The sequence below is a fragment of the Canis lupus genome, chromosome 16 (genome assembly GCF_003254725.2).
Source record: "Canis lupus dingo isolate Sandy chromosome 16, ASM325472v2, whole genome shotgun sequence".
Lineage (NCBI taxonomy): Eukaryota > Metazoa > Chordata > Mammalia > Carnivora > Canidae > Canis > Canis lupus.
Window position 1 is genome coordinate 16,084,499 of NC_064258.1, and position 25,122 is coordinate 16,109,620.

Sequence of the window (25,122 nt, forward strand, 5' to 3'; positions counted from 1 at the left end):
CAGGTTGGCTGCCGCCCTCGACAGACAGAAGCACAGACAGATGCTACACTTGCAGCAGCCTTGACCTCATCCTTTAAGGAGTTGATTATAGATTTTCCTGCGCTCCTCTCTAATTGTCTCATGATTGCATTCTTGAGGGCTGTGAACTGGATAGAAACGGCCCCAAACAGCACTGCTCAGCACCAGAACCATAGTTGGTGATAAACATTTGTTAATTAACTTGTTTATATCGGAACGTTTTCTGCATATACACAATGCTGTGCTTCACCTACTGGCAGGCTAAAAAATAAAAAAGTATACTTCTTATGTGGAAGAATTTATAATTTAGTTGAGAAAACTAGAAATACAGAAATCTTGAGTGGCAGGGGATGATTATAATAGGGCTCGAGGGGGGAGGTCGCCGCAGGGAATCACTCTGAGGCAGAAGTTCCCGGGTTCGGAAAGTCTAGGTCAGCTGAGGGCAATGGGAATCCAACCTCCAGGAGCCGTCACCCCTATCGCCATCCCCCTCCCGCCCCCACCGCAGCAAAGAAAGGGCCTTTCTTGGAGGCACTGGGGATTACAGGGGAGTAGCGGGGGGTGGTTGGGGGAGAATCTCGACCCCGACGCATTCGTAAATATTTCCAGTTCCTCTGATGTTTCCTGAACATCTTCGTGTCTCCGTTTTCCCGTGTGTGTCTCCTCTTTCCTCCCAGAGGTGCCTAATGCGGCCCAAAGACGGCGTCCCCGGGGCGCCCAAGTCCCGCGCGGGGAAGCCCGGGCGGCGGCCTCGCGGGATAGAGCTGGGGTCTGGTGCCGGGCGGTGCCTGGAAGCGCGCCTCCGCGCCCGGGTCTCGGCCCCCGCTCCCCGCCTCCCGGCCCGCCGCGGGGCCGCGCACGGTGCGCCGGGGGGCGCGCACGCAGGGGGCTGGCCTGCCCGCGGCGCGGGGGAAAGTTGAGTTGGGAGAAGTTGGGAGCGGCGGGGGTGAGCCCCGAGGTGGGCACTAGGGAGTCGTCGGGAGCGCGCGAGGGCGCGGGAGAAGGGGGAGAGACCCCGAGACCTCCGGGGCACGCAGTCCAGAGCAAGCGGGTGAGCGGAGCGGTGGCGGCGGAGGAGGGCCAGGGCCGCGGAGGGAGGAAGGGAGGGGGAAGGAAAGGGGGGAACTCGGGACTCGGAGCTGGGAGGGAGTGGAAGTGGAGGAAGGGGCGGAGACTGGGGCGCGGGGAAGCCAGGTCTTGGGGAGAAGGATGCGGAGGCGCGCGGGCGCGGGTCGGGAGCGGGATCCGGGGTCCGCTGGTTAGATAGAGTTCCCTAAAGCGAGGGTGCCGCGCCCCCTGCCACCAGGAGGGGGTAGTCTCTGGGAGGCGCCGCCCGCCTTCCCAATTCCTGGGCGGACCCCGGACCACACCCCTCCCCTACGACCCCCGACTCTATTCTTTAGGCCCGTCGGGGGTGTCTAGGTTGGGGGTGGGCCAGGGCCGCCGCCCCCGACCTCCGGGGTGGGAGGCGGAGCTGTGCGGGGAGGGGGTGGCGGGTCAGGTCAGGACAAGGGGTGTCGGGCAGAAGGGGGAGCCACTGGGTGGGTATGGGAAAGATGGGTCCGGAGAGTTGCAGTTGACTCCGGGGGTGGGGGTGGGGGTGGGGGTGGGGGCGCTGGCTGGTCTGGGTGGGAAGCCCGGTGCTGGGTGTTGGGGGCGGCGCTGCCTCAAATCCACTTTATCCTCCTCCCTCCGCCCCACTTCGGAGAGCTGTGGAATGTGCGAGTTCACTTGGGGGATGGTTAATGCCCAAGTGGGGGTCCAGGGTGCTAATCCCTTGGGCCGGAGTGGGGGAGATGCTAATCCCCCGGGCCGGTCGGGGCTGGTCCCCGGAATGTGCCCCCACCCCGGATTATCGGCACCGATGCCCTGGACAGAAGCTGCTTTGTGTTCTGGGACCGCGGGGTCGGGTCGGTGGTGGCGTGGGGTGGGGAGTACACCGAGGGCACAGCCTGGAAGTGGGAGTGGGGCACCTGTAGGTGCCCAAGACACCACGCACCCTTCTCAGCCAGGGGTCTCTCCCCCCCTAGTGCCCCCTCTCCCCCACACCAAACGTGACCTGGCTCCAGTCCTGCTGGGGGAGGTGAAGAGCGTCAGCTGAGTTGGAGTGCCGGCCAGGAATGTGTTGCTCCGGGCTCCCCACCCTGGACTGACCCCCTAGACCTAGATCGTTTTACCCTTCACTGACCTGTCTTATCCTGGAGTTAGCCCTAAATCGGGCACCCCTGACCCCCCAACAACACACTGGGGAGCTCCAGTACTTTACTTTGGAGAATCTGGAGGGCCCCGTCCCCCACCCACCCACATCCGCTTCCCCCACTAGGAATGAATACCCCGATTTCCCCGGGTCAGGTTCCTTAACTGCAACTGTTCTGCTTCCCCACCACACACACAGTGCCCTCCTGAGACACCCCTACAGTCACAGTCAGGAGGGAGCCCTGCCACTCAGATTTTCCTGGCCTGGGGCTTGGGGAGGGGAGGAGAGGGGAGGGATCAGTACTGCCCCTTTGCCCACCCTCTTCCCACTCGTCACGTGCCCCTCCCCCATTATAAAGGTCTGTCCTGCCAGTGCCGCGTCTCCCTCCCTCCCACTGAGTGAGTGGAGCTGGGCTCCTGCCCCTCCCCCAGGGAGCCTCCTTCATCAGGCAAGGGGGCCCCTCTGGTGTCTCCTCCCAGCCCTGGCTCTGCTTCGTCTGCCACCCCCGGGCTGGCTGTTAGGGGCTCTCTCCAGTCTCTCCCTTCCTTCCTCCCAACTCTGCTCCACGGGGTGTCTCTGTCTCCGGGGTGTCTTGTCTCCATCTCCCCAGGACACCCCTCTCTTGTTCGGCCCACCTCGGGTGCTACTGTTTCTGGCTCAGCCTGTCCTTTCCTTTCCTCCTCCTCCATTCCTTACCCTGATTTCTGCTGCTTTCTCTGCATTTGGGCCTTGACTCCTGCTCCCCCCACCCTGTTTCTGCAGCCTCTCCCACCTTTTCTTGTCTCACTTGGCCCTCCGTGGCCTCCTCTGCCCCCTCCTCTAGTGCTCTTCTCTCTGTTTTCTCTTTTCTTCTATAAATAACTCTTTTCTCTGCTCTCCGGCCTTAAGGGCCACCCTAAAGTACTTCATAGCCCAGAGGTCCCTAGCAGCAGGGAGACCCCTGGGTGGCCACTGGCGGGAGGTTCCTGAGGCGTGGTGGGGCTGAGCCAGGTCGGGGGCCCTTGTGCTTGGTGGCCTGCTCTTACATGATCGGGCCTCTCCCCCCCACCCCCATCCCGCCCAGGTTATGCCGCCGCCTTGTTGTCCTGAAAGCCGCAGGGACAGTGAGAAGGGCTAAGATTTGGCCATGAGCAGCGCCCCCCGGCGCCCCGCCTCGGGCGCAGATTCTTTCTGTACTGTGAGTATTGCCGTCTGGGTTGGCCTCCCTGCTGCCCCTCCCACCCCACAGGTGCTCTGGCGGAGGGTCCAGGTCAGACTGGAGTGTGTGTGTTTGTGTGTGTGTGTGTGCACGCGCGCGGGCTCGGGAGGAAGGGGAACCTCTGGGGATGGGTACTGCCAGCTTTCCCACACACACACCTTGTCTGGTTCTGGGAGTCTGGGATGGGTATTGGGGTGGTCAGGCCACTTCCAGTCCTGTGGAGGGAGTTGAGGCCCTTTCCTAAAGACCTGGGGGTGGGGGGTGGGGGGTTCTTTATCCTCAGAGAGAGAGGAACGTGGGGGACCCTGGGTCTCAAACCCAGTCACCCCTTCTGACCCAGCCTTAAAGGCAGCAGCGTCCTCCCACAGTGGTTCTGGGCAGTTTGCTTGCTGTACCGCCCACCCCTGGCCCCACGTGCCACCTAGGTCCGCCCAGCGCGGCCCCACGTGGCCCCCTCCTGATTTTACTGGGGAGTGTAATGATTAACCCCAAGTGCCATAATCAGCCCCTTATTGGCCATCTGGCCCAGCAGGGCACGTGACTGGGAAGGGGCACAGGCTGGTCCCCTCCCCCTCCTTTCCGAGTCCACCCCTGCCTGCCATGGACTTCCTCCTGCGGTCTCAGGTGCGAGGGGCTCTCACCCCCCCTGCCCCCACCCTGGCTAGCTCCCCCGTCCTCACTCGCTTCAGCCGCCTCCTGCCGCCTTCCTCCCGCTGCTCATTCTGGTGAGAGTGGAGCCCGAGCTGGGGAGCGGGCCAGAGCTGCTGGGAGGGGCAGGGGGGTGCCGGGAAGCCAGCCCCCTGACTCCTATATCTTGTGTCCAGTACCCCCGCCCCTCCCTGCTGTTCCTGTCCCCACCTCGGTGTCTCCCCAGGACCTGACTTCTTAGCCCTCCTCTCCTTGCTCTTCCTTGCTCTGGCCACTGGCCCCGGCACGGAGGGGGGCTCTGTACCCCGCCCTTGGAGATCCCGATGCCCTTGAGGTCCAGAAGCTCTTGAGCAAATATTTGGTGGTGCCCGGAGCTGAGAGTGGCAGGGGTGGTGGGGGCTGGACGAAGCTGTGGCTAGGTGGCAGGCTGCTCAACTAGGCTGAGCTCTCCTCCAAAGCGCCACCACCACCACCGCCACCACTGCAGTCCGGCGCTCCTCTCCTGCAGTATGACTCAGGTGGGGGGGGCGGGGCCAGGGAGCGCCCTAGGGGCCCTGGCTTGGTGGGGTGCTGCAGTGGTGGGGGGGGTGGGGGGACGTTCCTGAAAAGGCAAAGTGCTGCCTTCCCATCCAGGGGCTAGCTTTCAGAGTCCAGCTTGGTTGGCTCGGGCACCTCCAGAAGTTACTTTTCAGGCCGGATAGTTGTCCTCCAGCCAGAGGGGATTGGTTCACCTTCGACCATATGAATGGGCCAGTTCACACATTTTACCTCAGGGCTGGAGACACAGGATTTCTCCTGAGATTTTCCACCTGCCCTAGAATTGACCAGAATGGGCACAGCCGGGGTTCAGATGCCCTGGAACCTAGGGGGAGGCTACCCAGGACATGGCGGGGGTCTGGGTCCCTGGCATTTGAGGGGAAGGCTGCTGGGGGCGTCCTGGATCTCCAGCACTGCACAGGGTGGGGTCTCAGGAGACAACTCTGGATGAGCCCCTGTGTGTTCTCTCCACCCCTCCTCCCCCACAGCCGGAGCCAGAGAGCTTGGGCCCGGCAGCGCCTGGGTTCCCTGAACAGGAGGACGATGAACTTCACCGCACTCTGGGTGTGGAGCGGTTTGAGGAGATCCTGCAGGAGGCTGGGTCTCGAGGCGGAGAGGAGCCAGGCCGCAGCTATGGGGAGGAAGACTTTGAATGTGAGGGGGTGATGGGAGGGGGAGGCAGGGGCACCTAGGCTCGACTGTCCAGCAAGGAGAGGGCTGAGGGGCTCGTGGGAGGGGCTGGGGGCTGGGATGGCAGGGGAAGGATGCTCTGCCTGCCTGCAGCAGACCCCCTCCTCCCTGCAGATCACCGCCAGTCCTCCCACCACATCCATCACCCACTGTCCACTCACCTGCCTCCGGACACCCGCCGCCGCAAGACACCCCAGGGCCCAGGACGGAAGCCTCGCCGGCGCCCCGGGGCCTCCCCCACCGGGGAGACCCCCACCATCGAGGAGGGGGAGGAAGATGAGGAGGAGGCCAGTGAAGCTGAGGGGACCCGAGCACTTAGCCAGCCGACCCCGGCCTCCACACCCTCTTCGGTGCAGGTGAGTTGGGGCTGGGCTCCTAGGGGGCATCTTTGGGGTACTTGGCCCGGCCTCACCTGCGCCCGTGGGTTCCTGTTCCAGTTCTTTCTCCAGGAGGATGAAGGTGCTGACCGGAAGGGAGGGAGGACCAGTCCATCTCCTCCACCACTGCCCCACCAGGAGGCGGCTCCCCATGCCAGCAAAGGCGCCCAGACAGGGTATGTGTCTCCCAGATGGAGACTTCCCCTACCGGCATCTGCAACATGATAAGGGGGAAATGCATGAGCCTTGGGATCCTCGATTGGGGTTCAAATCCCAGCCCTGCCCCTTTGGGCAAGGACAACCTCTCTGAGCCTCAGCCTTCCCGTGTGTAAACCAAGGAGAATAGAACCTTTCTCACACAGTGGTTGCAAGGGTTAAAGAGTGGTGTGCATGAAGGTTTAAGTGTGGGTTACCCTGGCACAGGATAGGGGTACAGTCTAAGCACCCCACCTGCGACTTCAGGGGGAGTGGGGTCAAGCGCCGGATCAGGGATGGGACAGGTACTGTCTAAATGCCCGCCTCGGGCCCCAAAGGTGTGAGAAGAATAGGAGACACCCCCCCCTTTGGCTCTTGGGGAACTGCCCTGGGAAATGGCATCGGGAAAGTCACTGTGCTAAAGGGCAGATGTGGGTGCAATATCAGTATCTGTGGGGCACTGGAGTTTGGGAGTGTTAGCCAGAGGAGGCTTCTTGGAGGAAATCACTTTGAACTGGGTCTCAAGGTCACTACTATCGTGGACCTGTTGTTTTCTGGGTGCCAGGCAGCGTGAAGGGCTGCAGGAAGGGAAGGGCATGCTGCATGACTCGCTGGGGAGACAGGCTGTGCAGGTGGCACTGAGCCCACAGTGGCCATCTGCATGGGGGCATGTGCTGGCAGGCAGCCCGATGCCCAGGGGCAGGTGGAGGAATAGTGGGGAGAGTGTGGCATTGGAAGAGTGGGTCAGATTTGTGGGCAGAGGTGCCGGCGGCACCAAGACACCCAAGGTGGGTGTAGAGGAAGAAAGCCTGATGAGAGGGACTCATCGTGGAAGGGGACACAAACTTGGAGCTGTGGGAGAATGGTGTGGCAGGGACTGGGCACTGTGGCAAGAGAGGAAGAGACGGCCTGGTTTGGGGATAGGACCAGAAGTTGGTATCTGTATGGACTAATTCATGTTCTTGTGACCATGAGGGACCCATCTCTACTTCTAAAGACCTATTTTTACCTACTTTACTCCATGGGGTTAGGAGCTTGGGACCTGTGACCCTCTTGAGCCCATGGTGAGGGGTGTGCTTAGGGGAGGAAGGAGGCCTTGCACTGGCTGCTTTTACAGATGTCACCTGCCCCCACACCCCAGGAGGCAGGCTGAGGAGTTGGTGTTGGGAGGGAGCCTGTGTGATGGCTCTGGCGGCGTGGCCGGGAAAGGGCCAAGCCAGATCTCGGCACTGCATGTGCTTGTGGGAGGCTCGGTGTTTCACATCCACACCTACCAAGAGTGGGGAGTAAGGAGGGTGGGGTCCAGTTGGGGGTCCCCTCCCCGGGTCCTCCCTGCATGGCTGCTCTGTCTGTCCAGAGCCCCGGTGGAAGAGGTGGTGGCTGCGGCCAGTGGCGCCGCAGGAGGTGATGATGGGGGAGCATCGGCGCGTCCTCTGACCAAAGCACAGCCCGGGCACCGGAGCTACAACCTGCAGGAGAGGAGGCGCATCGGGAGCATGACGGGGGCCGAGCAGGCACTGCTGCCCCGCGTCCCCACAGACGAGAGCGAGGCCCAGACACTGGCCACCGCTGACCTAGACCTCATGAAGAGTGAGTGCTGGTTGGGCTGAGCCCAGTGTTGGGGGCGGGGACAGGAGTAAGAGGAAGGGGGAGCCTGACCCTGTGCCCCTGCCTCCTCCAGGTCACCGGTTTGAGGACGTTCCTGGAGTGCGGCGGCACTTGGTGCGGAAGAATGCCAAAGGTTCTGGACAGGGTGGCCGGGAAGGGCGAGAGCCTGGCCCCACGCCTCGGACCCGGCCCCGGGCCCCTCATAAGCCCCACGAGGTACTCTTCTCCACTTCATGCTCTTCCTTATCACCCCACAGGCTCCCCCACTCCCCCCACACACATACACCCCAGCAGCGATCTCGAACACTAGGACCACCATCTGTGGTTGTGAAGGTTGTACACTGCACAACAATCCTTGACATTATTGATTTGGGCTTTAGGAGTTCGATTCACATCTTCAACACTGTTGATTTCTTTTTTCTTTTCTTTTCTTTTTTAAAGATTTTTATTTATTTATTCATGAGAAACACAGGCAGAGACACAGGCAGAGAGAGAAGCAGGCTCCATGCAGGAAGTCCGATGTGGGACTCGATCCTGGGACTCTAGGATCACGCCCTGAGCCAAATGGAGGCACTCAACCGTTGAGCCACCCATGCGTCCCGACACTGTTAATTTCTATACTGTGGCCATTTTTTGGCAGCTGGCAGTGAGGAGCTCGAGGACCCTTTCGGCTAGAGGTGGCTGTGTAGAGCAGTACTCTTCACCTTTCAGAATCCCCTCAACTGTGCTCATTTGATCGTCCCACAGCCATAAATCAGAGGCAGTGATTGACCAAGATAACTCAGTTCCTTAGCGACACCACCCATCTAAGACTCCGGGGCTCTGGTTCTTAGCCCCACCCCTTGCAGTGGATTGTGTTTTACCTTATTGAGGTCTAACAACATACAATGAAGCACAGTGGGGCCAGGCGTATAGCTTGGTGACTTCTCCCACATGCAAACACCTGGCCAACCCTGCCTGGACACAGAACGCTTTGTACTCTGTTCCTTTGCACCTCTCCTCAGTACCATCAGCTGTGATTACTCTTCTGTGTGCTTCAGTCCTGTCAGTTCCTTTTTATTTTTATTTTTATTTTTATTTTTATTTATTTATTTATTTTTTTTAATTTTTATTTATTTATGATAGTCACAGAGAGAGAGAGAGAGGCAGAGACATAGGCAGAGGGAGAAGCAGGCTCCATGCACCGGGAGCCTGACGTGGGATTCGATCCCGGGTCTCCAGGATCGCGCCCTGGGCCAAAGGCAGGCGCCAAACCGCTGCGCCACCCAGGGATCCCTATTTTTATTTTTTTTAAGATTTATTACTCATTTATTTATGAGAAACACAGAGAGGGAGGCAGAGACATAGGCAGAGGGAGAAGCAGACTCCCTGTGGGGAACCTGAAGCAGGACTCAATCCCAGGACCCTGGGATCACAACCTGAGCTGAAAGCAGACACTTAACCACTGAGCTATCCAGGCACCCCTGTCCATCGGTTCTTGAACATATATACATGGAAGCATACAACATTCCAGTGTGCACGTGTGTGTGTACACGTGCCTGTGTGCATGCGTGCACATGTGCGGTGACCATTCATCCAGCATTTACTATGTCATGTACTGTGTACTGTTGCATGTGTTTTATTTTATTTATTTATTTATTTATTTATTTAAGATTTTTATTTATTTACTAATGAGAGACACACAGAGAGAGAGGGAGAGACACAGAGAGAGAGGGGCAGAGACACAGGGAGAGGGAGAAGCAGGTTCTATGCAGGGAGCCTGATATGGGACTCGATCCCAGGACTCCAGTATCATACCCTGGGCTGAAGGCAGGCGCTTAACTGCTGAGCCACCCAGGCATCCCTGTTGCGTATGTTTTAATCCCCATAATGAGACTTTGAGGTGGGGATTGTTGCTCCCATTTTACAGATGAGGCAAGTAGAGTGTGGGACCAGTTAAGATCTTGCTAGGCTCTGTGTCCGGTGCTGTGCCAGGTCACAGGCCTGCCCTGGCGCTGGCTGTCTAGGGGAGCAGTCCCTGGGCCCCTCGGGCTCTGACCTTGCTGTGTCCTCTTGTCTTCCACCACAAGGTGTTTGTGGAGCTGAATGAGCTGCTGCTGGACAGAAACCAGGAGCCTCAGTGGCGGGAGACTGCCCGCTGGATCAAGTTTGAGGAGGACGTGGAGGAGGAGACAGAGCGCTGGGGGAAGCCCCACGTGGCGTCCCTGTCCTTCCGCAGCCTCTTGGAGCTCCGCCGGACCCTGGCCCATGGTAACGTGCCCTGCCTTCTGAGGACCAACCCCCCTCAGCAGCACGGTGTATGATGTTCCCAGGAGAGTCCAGGAGGGAGTCTCTTCTTTCTGTGATGTCATATAGCCAGTCGCTTTCAGGCTCTGTCATTGGTGATCCCAGGGCATGATTGACACTACTCTCTCTTATCTGCATTTTTAGCAAATGGCTTCTTTACGTGATGTTTTCAGATAACCAAAGCTGGTATGTTTGGGATACGTTTTTAAAGTTGACAAGTTTTTAAAGAATGTCATTGGAAACTTTTCTGAAACGACCTAATCTACAGGACTATGGGAGGTTTCTTTCTTTCTTTCTTTCTTTCTTTCTTTCTTTCTTTCTTTCTTTCTTTCTTTCTTTCTTTCTTTCTTTCTTCTTTCTTTCTTTCTTTCTTTCTTTCTTTCTTTCTTTCTTTCTTCCTTTCTTTCTTCCTTCCTTCCTTCCTTCCTTCCTTCCTTCCTTCCTTCCTTCCTTCCTTCCTTCCTTCTTTCTTTTCTTTCTTTTCTTTCTTTCTTCTTTCTTTTTTTTTTTTTTTTTTGTTTCTCTTCAAGATTTTATTTTTTTTAAGTCTTCTCTACACCCAGCGTGGGGCTCGAACTCACAACCCTGAGATCAGGAGTGGCCTGCTCTCCTGCCTGTGCCTGCCAGGCATTCCTAGGGCTATGTAAACTTCACCAAATGTCCAAGATGCAAGACTCCTGAGGCCTCTGATATTTTCTGCTCTGTGTGGGTTTCCTCCTTCCTTTTGGGAAAGTCACTCCCAGTTGCTGTCAGGAGGCGTATTTCTAAACAGCGAGGACTCAGAAACCTGCTGTAAGAATAATTTCAAAACCAGAAGTAAATAGGCTCTGAGGAAGGCTCATAGGCTTTGGGCAAGGTGCCAACATACAGGTGCTTTATCGTTGGGCTTTGTGATCTCTGTGTTGGCTGCCCAGGGGCCCTTGGTTTTGTTCGTTGTCACGCCCATTTTTGTTGAAACGGCTCTGTTCGTTGTCTAGTTCTGTGTTCCTACAAGTTGACCTCGACAGAAAGGTGACCTCGTCACTTTTGAAAGGACTTTCATCTCTGTATAAAATAGTCATTCAGAGCAGCGACCAGTAGAAAGATCTGGAAATTGTCCCATGAGAGGAACCCAGGATGGAGGGTGACATCGTCAGATGGCTCTAGGCCACAGATGGGCTGTGCCATACTCAGAGGGAAGAATCAGGACCTTGGAGTGGATATTAGGGAATCCAGCATGTGGCTCTTTGGAAGAGACTTTTGGGAGGCTCTGCCTCAGTGGCCTCCACTGAGCCCCACCACATTCCTATGGGACAGAGAGAGTTGGAAGGAACAGGTCAGAGATGCGATGGGGCTTGCAGCCTGAACCCTGCTCCCTGATTTCCGAGCCAGTGCTGCAAACCCGGACCATACTTACCTGGCTGCCCCCTCATCCCCAGATGTCTCTCCCACCCGGTCCTTGCTTCTTCCCTGGGGATGAGGGCCTGTGCATGCCATCCTTATTCCAGGGGCCGTGCTTTTGGACCTGGACCAGCAGACCCTGCCTGGGGTGGCCCACCAAGTGGTGGAGCAGATGGTCATCTCTGACCAAATCAAGGCTGAGGACAGAGCCAATGTGTTGCGGGCCCTGCTACTGAAACACAGGTGAGGCCCCAGTTGCTGCCACCGCCTGCCCACCCACTTCTGGCCCCCGCCTCTGCCTTCCTTCTCTCATCGCCCTCTGCTCTTCCAGCCACCCAAGCGATGAGAAAGACTTCTCCTTCCCTCGAAACATCTCAGCTGGCTCCCTGGGCTCCCTGCTAGGGCACCATCATGGCCAGGGGCCTGAGAGTGACCCTCATGTCACCGAGCCTCTCATTGGAGGTGTTCCTGAGACTCGGCTAGATGTAGAGCGAGAGGTGAGGGCAGGAGGGTGGCCCTGCCTCGTTCAGATCCCAGCTGCCACCACTGGCTGCTGGGCTGTGAGTATGGGGGCACCGGGCTGGGCTGAGCTGTGCTCCTCTGCACCCCCAGCGGGAGTTGCCCCCTCCGGCCCCACCAGCCGGCATCACTCGCTCCAAGTCCAAGCATGAACTAAAGCTCCTGGAGAAGATCCCCGAGAACGCCGAGGCCACGGTGGTCCTTGTGGGTATGTGGGCGAGCCTTGTGGGTGGGGGGCTGTGACCTGATGGGTGCCCCCCGGGGGCTGGGGTCCGCTCCCTCCCTCAGCCCCTGACAGCGCTGTGCCCCCAGGCTGCGTGGAGTTCCTCTCCCGCCCTACCATGGCCTTTGTGCGGCTGCGGGAGGCGGTGGAGCTAGACGCCGTGCTGGAGGTGCCCGTGCCTGTGCGCTTCCTCTTCCTGCTTCTGGGCCCGAGCAGCGCCAACATGGACTACCATGAAATTGGCCGCTCCATCTCCACCCTCATGTCTGACAAGGTCAGGCCCGCCCCTGCCCCCACTGGGCTCCCTCTTCCCCGCCCCTGTGGCCTCACTCAGTTCTGCCCCGGGACCCCAGCCCTCGCCCCGCGCCCTCACCAGCCCCAGGCCTGCTTTGGCAGCAATTCCATGAGGCAGCCTACCTGGCAGACGAGAGGGAGGACCTGCTGACTGCCATCAACGCCTTCCTGGACTGCAGCGTGGTGCTGCCGCCCTCCGAAGTACAGGGCGAGGAGCTGTTGCGGTCTGTTGCTCACTTCCAACGCCAGATGCTCAAGAAGCGGGAGGAGCAGGGCCGGCTGTTGCCCCCTGGGGCTGGACTGGAGCCCAAGTCAGCACAAGATAAGGGTACGGGCCAGTACAGGCCCGGGGCAGGGACGGGGCTGCCTGCGGGGGCGCGGCGGCTTAGGGCGCATAGAGGGGCCGTGGCGGGCGCCCTGACGGAGGCCTGGGTTGCAGCGCTCCTGCAGATGGTAGAGGTGGCAGGTGCAGTTGAAGATGATCCCCTCCGGCGGACGGGCCGGCCCTTTGGGGGCCTCATCCGAGATGTGCGGCGCCGCTATCCCCACTACCTGAGTGACTTCCGAGATGCCCTTGACCCCCAGTGCCTGGCTGCTGTCATCTTCATCTACTTCGCGGCCCTGTCTCCTGCCATCACTTTCGGGGGGCTGCTGGGTAAGAGGTGGCTTCGCAGGGGTAGCGGGGGGGTGGGCAGGGCAAGCACGGGTCCCTGGCTGACAGCTCTTGAGCCACTCTGCTTCCTGCCACCCCAGGAGAGAAGACTCAGGACCTGATTGGGGTGTCGGAGCTCATCATGTCCACAGCGCTCCAGGGTGTGGTCTTCTGCCTGCTGGGGGCCCAGCCGCTGCTGGTGATTGGCTTCTCTGGGCCCCTGCTGGTCTTCGAGGAGGCCTTCTTCTCGGTAAGGGCCCATGGGCTAGGTGGGGGCTGGCTCTTCCTGTTCTACTCCAGACCCCTCCTGCTCCCCAAACATGCCCACTTTGCTAGCCCCGGGGCTCTGGGACCTGACTGGACGCCTCCCCAGTTCTGCAGCAGCAACAACCTAGAGTACCTGGTGGGCCGCGTGTGGATCGGCTTCTGGCTGGTGCTCTTGGCCCTGCTCATGGTGGCCCTGGAGGGGAGCTTCCTGGTGCGCTTTGTCTCCCGTTTCACCCAGGAGATCTTTGCCTTCCTCATCTCCCTCATTTTCATCTATGAGACGTTCTACAAGTTGATTAAGGTAAGCAGGCCCTGCCGAGAGCTGGGCTGCAGGGGTGAGACCTCGGGATGGGACGGAGCCGGGGCACCTTCTGCACCTCTCTCGCTCTCACTTCAGGGTATGAGGTCTGGGCTAGCCCAGAGCTCCCCTGGGCTGGTGGTTCCTCCTGGCCCCGCACCACTTTCCCTGTCACTGACACCTGAACCAGGACTTCAGGTCAATCTTAACAAGTTACATGTTTGTCATAACAAAGGTAACAGGTCCTTTTGCTAAAGTGGCACATGGTCCAGAAGTGCCAAAGAGGAAGGCCCCCGAGGTGACACCCATAGTCACAGTCTGGGCCTCAGAGCCATGCCTGTGTCAGCCTTAGAAGACTTGCCCCGAGTCCTCTGCGATGTGTCCTGCCTGTCCAGGCCTGGCTGCAACTGGACACCCCCAGCTGCCTGAATCCCCAGTTTCTCCTTTCTCCCATCAGGTCACTTTAGTCATTTTTTTATTATACGAGACAAGCCCCTTAAGGCCAGACCCACCATCTCCTATGCTGCCTGCCCCACTCAACATACATCCAAGCCCAGAAATCTCACCAGTTTAGCTGATGGAGTGCTTTGTCCTCTCCCTAGATCTTCCAGGAACATCCACTGCATGGCTGTTCTGTCTCCAATGGCTCTGAGGCACACAGCGGTGACAACGACACATGGCATGGGGCAGGAGCCACGCTGGGGCCAGGGAACGGGAGCTCGCCTGGGCCAGTGGGGCAGGGGAGGCCCCGGGGCCAGCCCAACACAGCCCTGCTGTCACTGGTGCTCATGGCGGGCACCTTCTTTATCGCTTTCTTCCTACGCAAATTCAAGAATAGCCGGTTCTTCCCTGGCCGGGTGTGTGGGCTGAAATGCCGGAGGGAGGTGGAAGAGGGGAAGGGGCCAGGAAGGGTGACTGAGTTGGGGCCTGAGAGGGGTCCGGGGACCTCTGAGCATGGTGCTTGCCCACAGGTGCGGCGGGTGATCGGGGACTTTGGGGTGCCCATTGCGATCCTCATCATGGTGCTTGTGGATTATAGTATTGAGGATACCTACACCCAGGTGAGGCAGAGCACACGCAGCAGTCAGGAGATGCTGCCTGGCATGGGGCTCTGGCTGGTGCCTGCCAGCCCAGCCCCAGAGCTGCCTCTCAATTGGGCAGACACCAGGCCCCCTCCACTGCATGCCCTCAGCATTCGCCCTGCCCAGTGCCCCTCAGTTCTCTCCCTCCAGCGTTCACTGGCCCTCCGGCTCTCTCCCATCTACCCTGCAGAAGCTGAGCGTGCCCAGTGGATTCTCCGTGACAGCCCCAGAAAAGCGGGGCTGGGTCATCAACCCGCTGGGAGAGAATAGCTCCTTCCCCGTGTGGATGATGGTTGCCAGCCTGCTGCCGGCCATTTTGGTTTTCATCCTGATCTTCATGGAGACGCAGATCACCACGTGAGTGGTCCCTGCCGAAGGGGGTTGTTTGTGGAATGGCTGAAACCCCAGCCAGGGCCAGGCGAGGAGATAGGGTGCACTGGGTTAGGGGGGCCCAGGATGCCAGGCTGGCCCCTAGAATTTCCTTCTCTAAAGATTTTTTTCTTTTTTTTTTTTTTTTTTTTTATTTTATTTTATTTTTTTTTTTTGTTTTTTTTTTTTGATTTTTTTCTTTATTTGAGAGAACTCAAGATGGAGGGGCAGGAGGCAGGCGGAGAGGGGGAGAGAATCTCAAGCAGACTCCGAGCTAAGCACAGAGCCTGATGTGGGGCTCCATCTCACGACCCTGTGATCAAATGAAGAGTCATTTGATATTTAACTGACTGCACCACCCAGGCACCCCCAGAATTCCTTCCATAGGCAGTAGAAGGTTCCTCTGACGTTTGTTGGGATGGGCACAGTACAGGCTGGAAGTGGTCCTGAATGGCAAGGAGGGCAGCGTGGAGAGGGCTTAGCTCCGTGATGGAATGCTTGTCCTGACGGAATGGGCAGGTTCCAAAAACAGACGGAGGCTCCTGGCTGGGTGCTCTGGAAAGACATGATTGTGCCAAGCTGGCCCCAGGGCCCTGGGCATCAGCGAGTCCCCATCCCCACTCAGGCTGATCATCTCCAAGAAGGAGCGCATGCTGCAGAAGGGCTCTGGCTTCCACCTGGACCTCCTGCTTATTGTGGCCATGGGCGGCATCTGTGCCCTTTTTGGCCTGCCCTGGTTGGCTGCTGCCACCGTCCGCTCCGTCACTCATGCCAACGCACTCACCGTCATGAGCAAGGCTGTGGCACCTGGGGACAAGCCCAAGATCCAGGAGGTCAAGGAGCAGCGGGTAACGGGGCTGCTGGTTGCCCTGCTTGTGGGTACGTTGAGCTCTTGCTTCAGCCTTCCCCAGGCAGTCTCTGAGGCAGGGAGCCTGGGGCCACCTGCTTCTTTCTCTCCTCCCCCAGGTCTCTCCATAGTTATTGGGGACCTGCTCCGGCAGATCCCCTTGGCTGTGCTCTTTGGTATTTTTCTGTACATGGGAGTTACCTCCCTTAATGGGATCCAGTTCTACGAGCGGCTGCACCTGCTGCTCATGCCACCCAAACACCACCCAGATGTAACCTATGTCAAGAAGGTAAGACCTCACTGGAAAGAGCCCCGTGCCTCTGCCCCCAACACCTGGTCTGTGGGGCTCACTCTCCGGCCCCCCCATCTGCTCATTGTGTTCAGCCACCGTTTAGTCTGCAGACCCAGCTTTGGTAAGCCCCTCAAAGGCATAGCCACCACGACTGCCACCCCCGTGGAGGGAGAAAGGGCTGTCTGTCTTCTGGAGGTGGCAGGCCCAGATGGCCCTCCAAGGGACCAGGGAGAAGCCTCGGCTCACCTGTCTTGTCCCCTCCCAGGTTCGGACCCTCCGAATGCACCTGTTCACAGCCCTGCAGCTGCTCTGCTTGGCCCTGCTCTGGGCGGTCATGTCCACAGCTGCCTCCCTGGCCTTCCCCTTCATCCTCATCCTTACGGTGCCCCTCCGCATGGTGGTGCTCACCCGCATCTTCACCGAGAGAGAGATGAAATGTGTAAGGCCTCCTGCTCCTTCCAGCCCTGCTGCCCACCCCCCACCCCACCCCTCACCCCCCACCCCACCCCTCACCCCCACCCCACCCCCACCCTGGGGTCCCCACCCAGGTTGAGGTCAGGATCAACTAACTCCCTCCACCCCCACAGCTGGATGCTAATGAGGCGGAGCCAGTGTTCGATGAGCGGGAGGGTGTGGACGAGTACAATGAGATGCCCATGCCTGTGTAGTTGCTGCCTGGACCCACAGCCAAGGGACGGATGGATAGAGGGATCAGGGGCTGGGGTGTTCTCCCCCTCCCCTCCCTCATTTTTATTTAAATGAATAATTTAAAGTCTCCTTACCATCCCCACCCCCCACAGTAAAGTGCTTCGGCCCCCACCTATCCTGGCCTTCTGTGTCTGTATGGGGAGGGAGCATGGATTGGCAGGTGGGCGGGGGGGCGCGGCAACCCGCTTCCTGTCCCAGAAACGAGATGCACAATGGGGAAAGAAAGGGACTTTAATGAGAAATCAAAATATAGAGAGCCAAAGTGCAAATTGTCCACCCCCTTTGGGGGTCACCCTGAGCCCCATGTACATCCCCTCACCCCCCTTCAGGCCCCCAGCGGAGGCCCAAGGCCTGGAGCTTCTGCCTCAGGTAGCTCTTGAGCTGTGGCAGGCCTCTCTGTGACTCCAGTTCCTCGAAGGGTAGCTGCGAGGGAGGGAATGGCGTGTTACCCTCAGGGTCCTGGGCTGGCACAGGGGAGCCAGGAGGACATGCGGGGTGGGTGCTCTCACCGGCAGGAGCTGGTAGCCCATCAGGCCCAGGTGCCGCTCCCGGAGGGCCCGGGAGCCCAGCAGCACTTGGCCATCCCGGCAGAAATGCCAGCGTTCTCGCAGCATCAGCACCACCCTGTGGGGAGCAGACTGCAGCTCAGGGTGCTGTCTACAGAGGTGGGAGGCTCTCCCACCTTCTTCCCTTACCTTTGGGCGGGGTCATGGGTAGTGGACTGAGAGGCAGCCTGGCCCTGGGGACAGGACCGGGGAGGGTACGGTAGGAAGGGGTCCTGGGTCCTCACAGGAAGCACAGCACCGGAGCTGCTGACGCAGAGCAGGAAGTCTGGAGGGGGAAGAAAGAGGGCGGCTGGCTTCCAGCCCAGGCTCTGTACCCTGCCAGCCGCCCCCCCGCCACTGGGGTTCACCTGTGCAGTAGCCTGGAGGCACCGTCAGGTCCTGCCGGTACTTTTCTTCCCCCAGCAGCTGGCGCAGCCCCTCCGCTACTATATCCTTGTGACTGGGATGGGGTAGGAAGACCGACAAGGAAAGGCTCAGGAGGCTCATCTTAATTCTGTCCCCTGTCGTGCCTGGACCCTGAGCAAAGGCCTTCCAAGGCCCATTTTTCCCTCTAGGACTGCTAAGAATGCCTCTGCATGGACAGTTCAGGGTCCCCTCCCCTCCCCTCAGCCTCCCCATCCACCTGTACTTGCAGCGGGCACGGTCAGTGATGAGTGGCTGGGGGAAGATGGGCACTTGCTGCCTTCGGGGAAGACGGGGACCCCGGTATCCTGGAAGCTCCAGCTCCACAGCCGTGTCTAGCAGGGAGAGGTAGCGCCGCACAATGAAGGCATGAGGAGTGCCTGCGGGAAAGCGGGACTGAGGCTCGAGGGGCTACAGACTCCCACCCCTGCCTCCCCCTGCCCAGTGGCCCTTGGGGATCCCCGCTGGCTCTCCTGTATGCGCACCACTGATGTGGTTGATGAAGCCTGGGGAAAAGACAAAGTGCAGAGCTCGGAAGGGTAGGCACCGCAGCTGACACAGTGACATCAAGATGTTGACAGTGGCCAGGGGGGCCACCCCTGCTTCCCGAGCCAGGATCCTCTCAAGACAGGGCATAAACTGCTGTTCCAGAGGCAAGTAGTTCAGCCGCCCAAAGGGCAGGACCAACTTCTGTACCACCTGTGGAGGAAGAGCAGCCCTTCACCTAGCATGAAACAGTTGATACCCTTCACAAGCTGAACCTCAGGGAGGCTTGGCCTGCAGGCTTGTAATGTCTCTGTAAAGGCAGAGCGATCCCTCTCCCCCGACGTACACACCAGAAGTTTGACAGCACAACCCGTGTCTTGAGCCCCACGTGATTAATCAAACCAATGGAGGAGACATCGCTGTGGGGTCTGGCCCTGAAGACTTAAGAGGAGTGGGCTTAATGAAGCTAAGACAGTGCTAAGTGAGTAGAACTGCAGAGAGCCAGGCATACACACTGGGTAGGTGGATGAGCCAGGAGGGGGTGTGCAAAGATAAAACCCCAGGGGGACAGAGCAGAGGGCCTGGCTGCTTGCTGCAGGAGGCAGCCAATCAAGCTGACAGGGAGCTGGGCTTGACACCGTGGAGGGCTAGGAGACAAGCATGGCAGGGTGGGAGGTAATCCCACCTTGCTGCTGAGCTGGGCTTCCTGGACCACCAGGAAATGGGCAATGGCTTCCAGAAGCTGGGGCTCCCGCAACCGGTGCCGGGCCAGGTGCTGGGCCAGGAGCACCATGACGTGAGGAGTCAGTTCCTCTGGCCTGGCCTCTGTGAAGAACAGCCTATTATGCTGGACCCTCAGTCCAGACACCACCACCGGCCTCCTCTTCAGCCCCTCCCCGCCACCTGCCTTCAGTCCCCTCCAGCACCTGCCAGGCTGCGGATGAGGTGCTGCCGTGGACGCCTCAGGAAATGAGGGCAGCTCAGAGCAGCTTCCAATCTTTGCCCACCGTGCAGGACAGGTTGCAGGGTGGGAGGTGGCTTCGGAGGGAGGCGAAACCTTCTCTCCTGCTCCAGGGCACACATCAGGGGCCCATCTGATGGGAAGCCTGAGAGGGAGAGGGTCAGAGGAGGCAGGCCTGGTAACAGGGAGCTGCTCTGTTCCAGTCATGGGGTTCAGCTGATGAATTCCCAACCTTTCACGTCTCTGTGTTCTGGACTGGATGGGCTATAGTGTAAGTGGAAGCACTGGAGAAGTGTGAAATACCATGTGACTATGAGGTTATCAGGACAGTCTGCGGGCAAGAACTCAAATAAAGATGGCAAATGAGCTCTCATCTCACGCCAATGGTGACAAACTGTAGTGGCTTTCTAGAGCGCTGTGTAGGAAGGAATCCGGGCTTGGCACCCCTAGCTAAGCTGCAGGGAATGCTGCTCGACTCCTGGTGTCAGCTGTGGATACAAGGGGAGCGGCAGCAAGTGTGCCAAGGTATGCACCAGTCCTGCCAAAGCCCAAGAGGTGAATTCTGTCAGTGATCTTGGGTCTTCTACGCTCTTTCTCTATTCTTCCGTGAACACCCACCCCCCAGACACCCTCCTCACCAAGTAAGACTGCAAGGTGCAGACACACGTGGATGGTGTGAATGTCAAAGGAGGGGCAGTTTCGGATGATGAGCTGACTCAAGTCCTGTAGTGTGGCCTGCTCCACGGGAGGGGGCCGTGGCTGAGACCCCAAGAGCTGACCCAGACGACGAAGTGCCACAGGGTAGTGATGGGCGCGCACCTTGGTGGGGTTCTGGCCCAGCCAACGCAGCAGCTCCCCAGGGCTCCTCGCCTGTTCCAGAAGCCGCTGTAGCCCCTGCACGGGGCCTGCATGGAGGCCTCCTCCAGGAGGCTGGTCCCCCCACTTGCTGGGCCCCAGACAGCAGGGCTGTACTGGCGGGAGCAGCAGCAGGCCAGACAGCCGAGCAGCAGAGGCCTGGGCAGAGAGCAGGAGTCGAAGCATGGAGTTGGGTGATGGAGACCCTGAGGGGCAGCCCAGAAAAGGGGGTGAGGTTTTCTCCAAAGGGGAGAGAAACCGGAAACCAGCCATCAACTCCTGACCTCACTCCCCATTCAGAGGGCCCTGGGGTCAGAACACCCACTCATGTTCGTCCTTCCTCTGTGATTGCTCTAGTCTTCCCCACCCCGCCCCTCTCTGCCTCCTTCCATCCTTTAAAGCAGCACCTTCCATGTCCTCCGCACAGGGATATTTACAGAGCAATTCCACATGCACTATGGATCTCTGATGCTCCGCACGCGCCTCTGAGGTAGGCAGGGCTGGCACTACCTCCATTTCACAGGTGGAGAAACCAAGGCCCAGAGAGGAAAGGGGGGGGGGTAAGCCCGAGGTCACGAGTCGGGTTAGTGGTCGTGCCCAGCCTGGAGCCCAGCTTGCCCTGTCGACACGCCCTCTCGACCACCTCCCCCTCCCGCAGGAGGCGGCAGCGGCAAGGAGGGTGGAACGCGGGCTCGGCAGCGGGGCGGTCCTGGGTTCCATGCTGGGCGCTCCCACTTACCAGCTGCATGACCTTGGACAAGTGGCTTCGTCTCTCTGCCCAAGCCTCCTCGCCCGTGAAACGAGAACGCAGCGCCCAGCTCGCAGGGGGCCCGTGGAGCCCGAGCGCGCGGCTTTGCAATGGCGCGGAGTCGGCGGTGTTAGGGGCCCCCACACCCACCCGGCCCGGCGACGCCCGGCGACGCCCGGAGACCGTGCTCACGGTCGCCAACACCAACTCCCGCCGCCCTCCCGCAGCCCGCCCCGCAGGCGCCACCCCTACATGGCTCCCCAGGCCCCGCGCAGGTCGCTCCCTCAGTCGGTCTCGGGGCCCGGGAGCCGGGCTCCCCCCGCGGCCTCCTCATCGGCAGGCCACCGAGTCCGCCATCTTCCCAGCAACCCCCGGACCGCGGCCCGGACGCCAATCGCGGCTCAGCCCCCGACCAGCACAGACGTGGCTCCCGTCAGGCCCCGCGCGTCCGGGCGCCGCGCGCCCCGCCCCCCGCGTCCGGAAGCTGCGCGCGCCGAGCCGGGGCGGTACCGCGGGCGGGGGGCGGGGCCAAGGGGCCGGGCGCCGAGGCTAGTGCGAAGAGCGAGCGGAAGTCGGCGGCTCGCCCTTGTAAGGCTGTGCACCCGGGAGGGCTCAGTCCCCGCCCAGCACCCCCAGAGGCCCACACACCCAGACACACAGCAGGAGTGAAAACTTCACAGTTATTTAATCTGCACGTGTTCCACAGAATCCCTCTGCCCCTCCCAGCTCCCCTTCCCCAGCGCCCCGCAGTCCTTGGGTCCTCCAACCAGCCCAAGGAGCTATCAGGGACTAGAGGTGGCTGGGTCCTCGGGCAGGACACTAAGAAGGGCCCAGGGGTGTAGCCCGGCTCTGCGGGGGGCCAAGGCAGTGACAGCAGCTGCCTGACCCCGAGGAGCTGACTGTCAATGGGGGCTGAGAGCCAGCAGCCCCAGGACGTGGCCCAGAGCCATGGAGGTCACAGGGAGGGGCGTCGGCGGACTCCCGGAGCGCTCTGCTGCGCAGGGCTGGGCTCCAGGGTAGTGGGAAGAGGCAGGCCGGAGAGGTGGGCCTGGGCAGACAGCATCGCCCACTGTGTCGAGGGGAGCAAGGTCCAGAGGGGCCAGCAACGCTGCCGAGAGCCCGTGGAGGCACTACGGGCGGTACATGGCAAAGGCCAGGAGACTGAGGAGCAGGGTGAAGCCGGCCAGACCCAGAGTGGCGGTCAGGGGAAAGAAGGGCCGGTACTGGATCTGGCAGTACCAGAGCAGCAGCAGCAGCAGAAGCAGGAGGGGCAGCAGCAGGCTGCCTATTTCCAGCCCGGAGGGGCCTGGCTCTGACCCCGGTGGGCAAGGGGGGTGTGGGGGACCGACTCGCGTGGACACGTGGCAGTGGAGAACGCAGTTGGGCGGGAGGTGAAGGCTGCCCAGGGTCTGGGTGTCGTCTCCTAGCAGCTGCCCTTGGTAGATGAGCCGCACCTGCTGTTCCCGGCCAGGAAACTGGGTCCTGAGGAGAGAGGGACCTGGGTAAGAGAGCAGGCCTCAGGCAATCCTGGTCCCTTGCCCAGAACCACACTCCCACCCCTCACCCTTGTCTCCACCCACCACCCAGCTGGTGGCCTCTAAAGAGGGGGAGTCCCCCCTGCCATAGGGGAATGATACAGTGTGTGATGTGAGGGCCTCAGTTCCCCCTCATCTATAGAAGGAGGGGGGAGTCTCAGATCTCTCTGGTGGCCCTTCTGGTCTGTGGTCACTCCCACCCCACTCTCAAGAATGTCTTTCCTGTCCTCATCCCAGCTTACCTTTTCAGGGAGCCAATGGTATCGTGGGGCCAGGCCCTGGCCACCTGCTCTGAATCGTTGAGGAATTTCAGCCGGAGCACTAGGGGCTCCTGGGGGGAGTCCGGCGACGGTGGTGTTGCTGAGAGCCCCATGCCAGGCTCTGGCTGTGCAGCCTGACCTCTGTGTCTCAAGCTGGGGGTCTCGGCTCCTGGGGCCTCCCCTCGGATGCTGCCGGTGACCGCCATGGCTTCACTGGGCTGTGCTGGTGTTGGAGTCCCTGATGGCTGGGGCAATGGGTCGGTGCCCTCCGCGGTGTGTGTGGAGACCCAGGCGAGAGCCAGCACCAGAAGGCAGGCAAGCACCGCAAAAAGGATGGTCACCTCATCACCCACCCCTTCAATCAAGGCCATGGCACCTGCCTTGCCTGCCACCTTACTGAGCTGGAGAGGTACAAAGAACCCATGAGGGGCTGGCTCGTCCACCAGCAGCCCCTTCAATTCCAACAGGCGCCTGAGCCCACCCCATCAAACTCTTCCAAAGGTCCTTATTCCTCCTCCCCCTTACCCAAGCTCCACCCTAGGGCACTCACTGCTCTGAAACCTGGTGGTCCCAAACTTGCCTCAGGGGCCCCTTCCCATCACCAAATCCCGAGTCCTAACGTTTTGTAACCTGAGTTCTAGGTCTATAACCATCTCCCCAATTCATTCAAACACTATGCCGAAGTAAGGGCCCTGATCTCCTAAGCAACCTCTCCCCTAAATTCAACCCTCAGCAAACTTCATCCCAAAGCTTACCTACCTATTCTTCCATCTACTATCCCAAAGTTTACCTTCTCCTTCGTCTATTTCACCCCAAAGCCTATCTACTCCTCCATCATTAAAGTTTCTGCAAGGGGAAAGAAAATGGGCTTCTACGCCCCCCACCCCCGCCCCGTTATCATTTAACCAAACCCCACCCGCGCCAGGGGACTGCTTCCGAAGGCTTCCCCACACCGAACGTCAGTCTCCGCCCCCTGGCAATACGGAGCTTCCGAGGGCTGTCATCCCCCACACCCAGCTCGGCCCCGCGGGTCCACTCAAGTCCCACCCCGCGGCGGCCCGACTCGGCGCCTCCTCTGGAAGCCTCTCCAAACCCAGTCCGCAGGCTGACCCGAGATCCCGCCCGGGTATCCGAGACTTCGCCCTCCCAACCCCCAATTCCTCCATCACCCCTCCCATCTTCCCGCCCCCCGGAGCCAAGGGAGGACACCCGGGGCGGGGCGAGCGGGGGCCAGCTGGGGCCCGGGGCGGCGGGGTGGGCGCGGTCACCGCGCGGGGACTCACCGCCCGGCTCCGCCAGCTCCATAGCGGACCCTCGGGCACTTCCGGGCGGGAGGCGCCGAGGTCGCAGACACCTGAAGGCACCCCCTCCTTCCCTGCCGCCGTCGCCCGGAGCATTGTGGGACTTGTAGTCCTGCGCGGTGCGCATTTCCCGCCCTGCGCCCTGCGGACCCACGTGCCGGGATCGGCGGGCTAGTCCGGGTGTCTGCAAGTCGCTGAGGGGCCCTCGGGGGCGGGCTTAAGGGTTGTGCCAGCCCTCTGAGGCTGGGTGCATCAGCAGGACCCGCCACCTCCCCCGCTGGCATCCAGGGCATCTGTCACTCCAAAAACCAACGTCAGCGAGAACACGTCAGAGCACCCGTGTTTCCAGATGCAGGCTCCGGGGAGCTCAAGTGACCCCTACCCAGTTCTGTTCTTATGTCAGAGTGGACGCCAGAAGGCACCGTGGGCCCCCTAAATGGATTCTCTGGCCCAGAGCCCAGTACCCATGGGCGGTCCCATTAGGTTGGCTGAGGACACCCATCCCCAGGGCTGGCCACAGTGGCTTGGGCTGTCATCCTGTTTCCCTGGTCCCTTCCTCCACCTTGACCCTGTGAGAAGCATAGATACTGGAACCGGGCCTGAATGCTGATCTCTTGTCTTGTGTTTATCTGCTGTATAAACTTGGGAGCGCTATTGAACCTCTTTGAATCTTAATTTCTTTGTTCCTAAAACATAATTCATAAGGAAATTGTAAGGAAGAAATTGGGTGCTTTTTGAACAAGGGTGAAAGCTATGTAAGGGATCTGTTACACCGTAGGTATTTGTTCACCTAGTATTAGTACACTGTCCACCTAGATCTGGGCTTGGAAACTGGGTTCTTAGGGTGTTACTGTGTAGAGGACTTTGAGCCCCACTCTGGCTTGGGCTAGCTAATTTTGGTGGCTTTTCCTTCCTTCCTCTGGGCCACAGAGATCTCAGGTCTTGGGTTTTATAGGCCAGTCTTGGTGAAAAGTGATATACCCTAGTGTTTCCATAGTTCATGCTTACCTGTGGGAGCAGGTACTCTAAGCGTTGCCTTGGGAAAGTCAATTTAGATGTATGACATACAGACCTAACTTTTCTCTAGTTCCTTCCCTTCCATTCATTTGTTTATTCTAGAAACATCTATTAAAGGTATACTATATGCCAGGCACTGTGCAAGATTATGGGAATACAATGGTGAATCATACAGGTAAACTTATCCCTGCCCTGACATGGCTCATAGAATGATAGGAGAGAGACATGTAGACAAGCCCACTGGTCCTTTTTTTTTTTTTTTAATTTTATTTATTTATGATAGGCACACAGAGAGAGAGAGGCAGA

At 59.5% G+C, this 25,122-nt stretch overlaps 3 protein-coding genes across 9 annotated transcripts; 1 reads left to right on the forward strand and 2 right to left on the reverse strand.

Annotated features, from left to right (window-relative positions):
• Window positions 1-896: 896 nt before the first annotated feature.
• SLC4A2 (solute carrier family 4 member 2) lies at window positions 897-16,800 on the forward strand. 2 transcript variants are annotated; one of them, XM_025452793.3, is made up of 23 exons: window positions 897-1,069; window positions 3,279-3,392; window positions 5,087-5,252; window positions 5,403-5,644; window positions 5,726-5,841; window positions 7,218-7,450; window positions 7,542-7,684; window positions 9,538-9,718; window positions 11,242-11,377; window positions 11,466-11,631; window positions 11,747-11,861; window positions 11,966-12,150; window positions 12,273-12,498; window positions 12,610-12,825; window positions 12,924-13,072; window positions 13,196-13,390; window positions 13,990-14,244; window positions 14,359-14,448; window positions 14,660-14,826; window positions 15,464-15,717; window positions 15,805-15,974; window positions 16,243-16,416; window positions 16,565-16,800. In XM_025452793.3, exons 2-23 carry the CDS (start codon window positions 3,342-3,344, stop codon window positions 16,643-16,645), a joined length of 3,711 nt encoding a protein of 1,236 aa, XP_025308578.1. In that variant the 5' UTR covers window positions 897-1,069; window positions 3,279-3,341; the 3' UTR covers window positions 16,646-16,800. The 2 variants fall into 2 exon arrangements, with proteins under 2 accessions (XP_025308578.1, XP_048950867.1); XM_049094910.1 differs by lacking the exon at window positions 897-1,069 and adding an exon at window positions 3,946-4,037 and having other exon boundaries at window positions 3,273-3,392.
• FASTK (Fas activated serine/threonine kinase) lies at window positions 16,745-21,157 on the reverse strand. Of its 6 annotated transcripts, none has more exons than XM_025452811.3 (11): window positions 20,956-21,144; window positions 19,739-20,161; window positions 19,066-19,245; window positions 18,825-18,964; window positions 18,139-18,352; window positions 17,874-17,988; window positions 17,599-17,690; window positions 17,381-17,516; window positions 17,195-17,309; window positions 17,005-17,108; window positions 16,745-16,874 (listed from the first exon to the last, which is right to left on the reverse strand). In XM_025452811.3, exons 1-11 carry the CDS (start codon window positions 21,035-21,037, stop codon window positions 16,745-16,747), a joined length of 1,731 nt encoding a protein of 576 aa, XP_025308596.1. In that variant the 5' UTR covers window positions 21,038-21,144. The 6 variants fall into 6 exon arrangements, with proteins under 6 accessions (XP_025308596.1, XP_025308590.1, XP_025308600.1 ...); XM_025452805.3 differs by having other exon boundaries at window positions 17,874-18,033; window positions 20,956-21,132; XM_025452815.3 differs by having other exon boundaries at window positions 17,874-18,033; window positions 19,920-20,161; window positions 20,956-21,096.
• A 212-nt stretch (window positions 21,158-21,369) lies between these two features.
• Window positions 21,370-23,958, reverse strand: TMUB1 (transmembrane and ubiquitin like domain containing 1). The gene is made up of 3 exons (XM_025452784.3): window positions 23,782-23,958; window positions 22,481-22,899; window positions 21,370-22,185 (listed from the first exon to the last, which is right to left on the reverse strand). The coding sequence occupies exons 1-3, from the start codon at window positions 23,893-23,895 to the stop codon at window positions 21,834-21,836; spliced, it is 885 nt and encodes a 294-aa protein (XP_025308569.3). The 5' UTR covers window positions 23,896-23,958; the 3' UTR covers window positions 21,370-21,833.
• Between the last annotated feature and the right edge of the window lie 1,164 nt (window positions 23,959-25,122).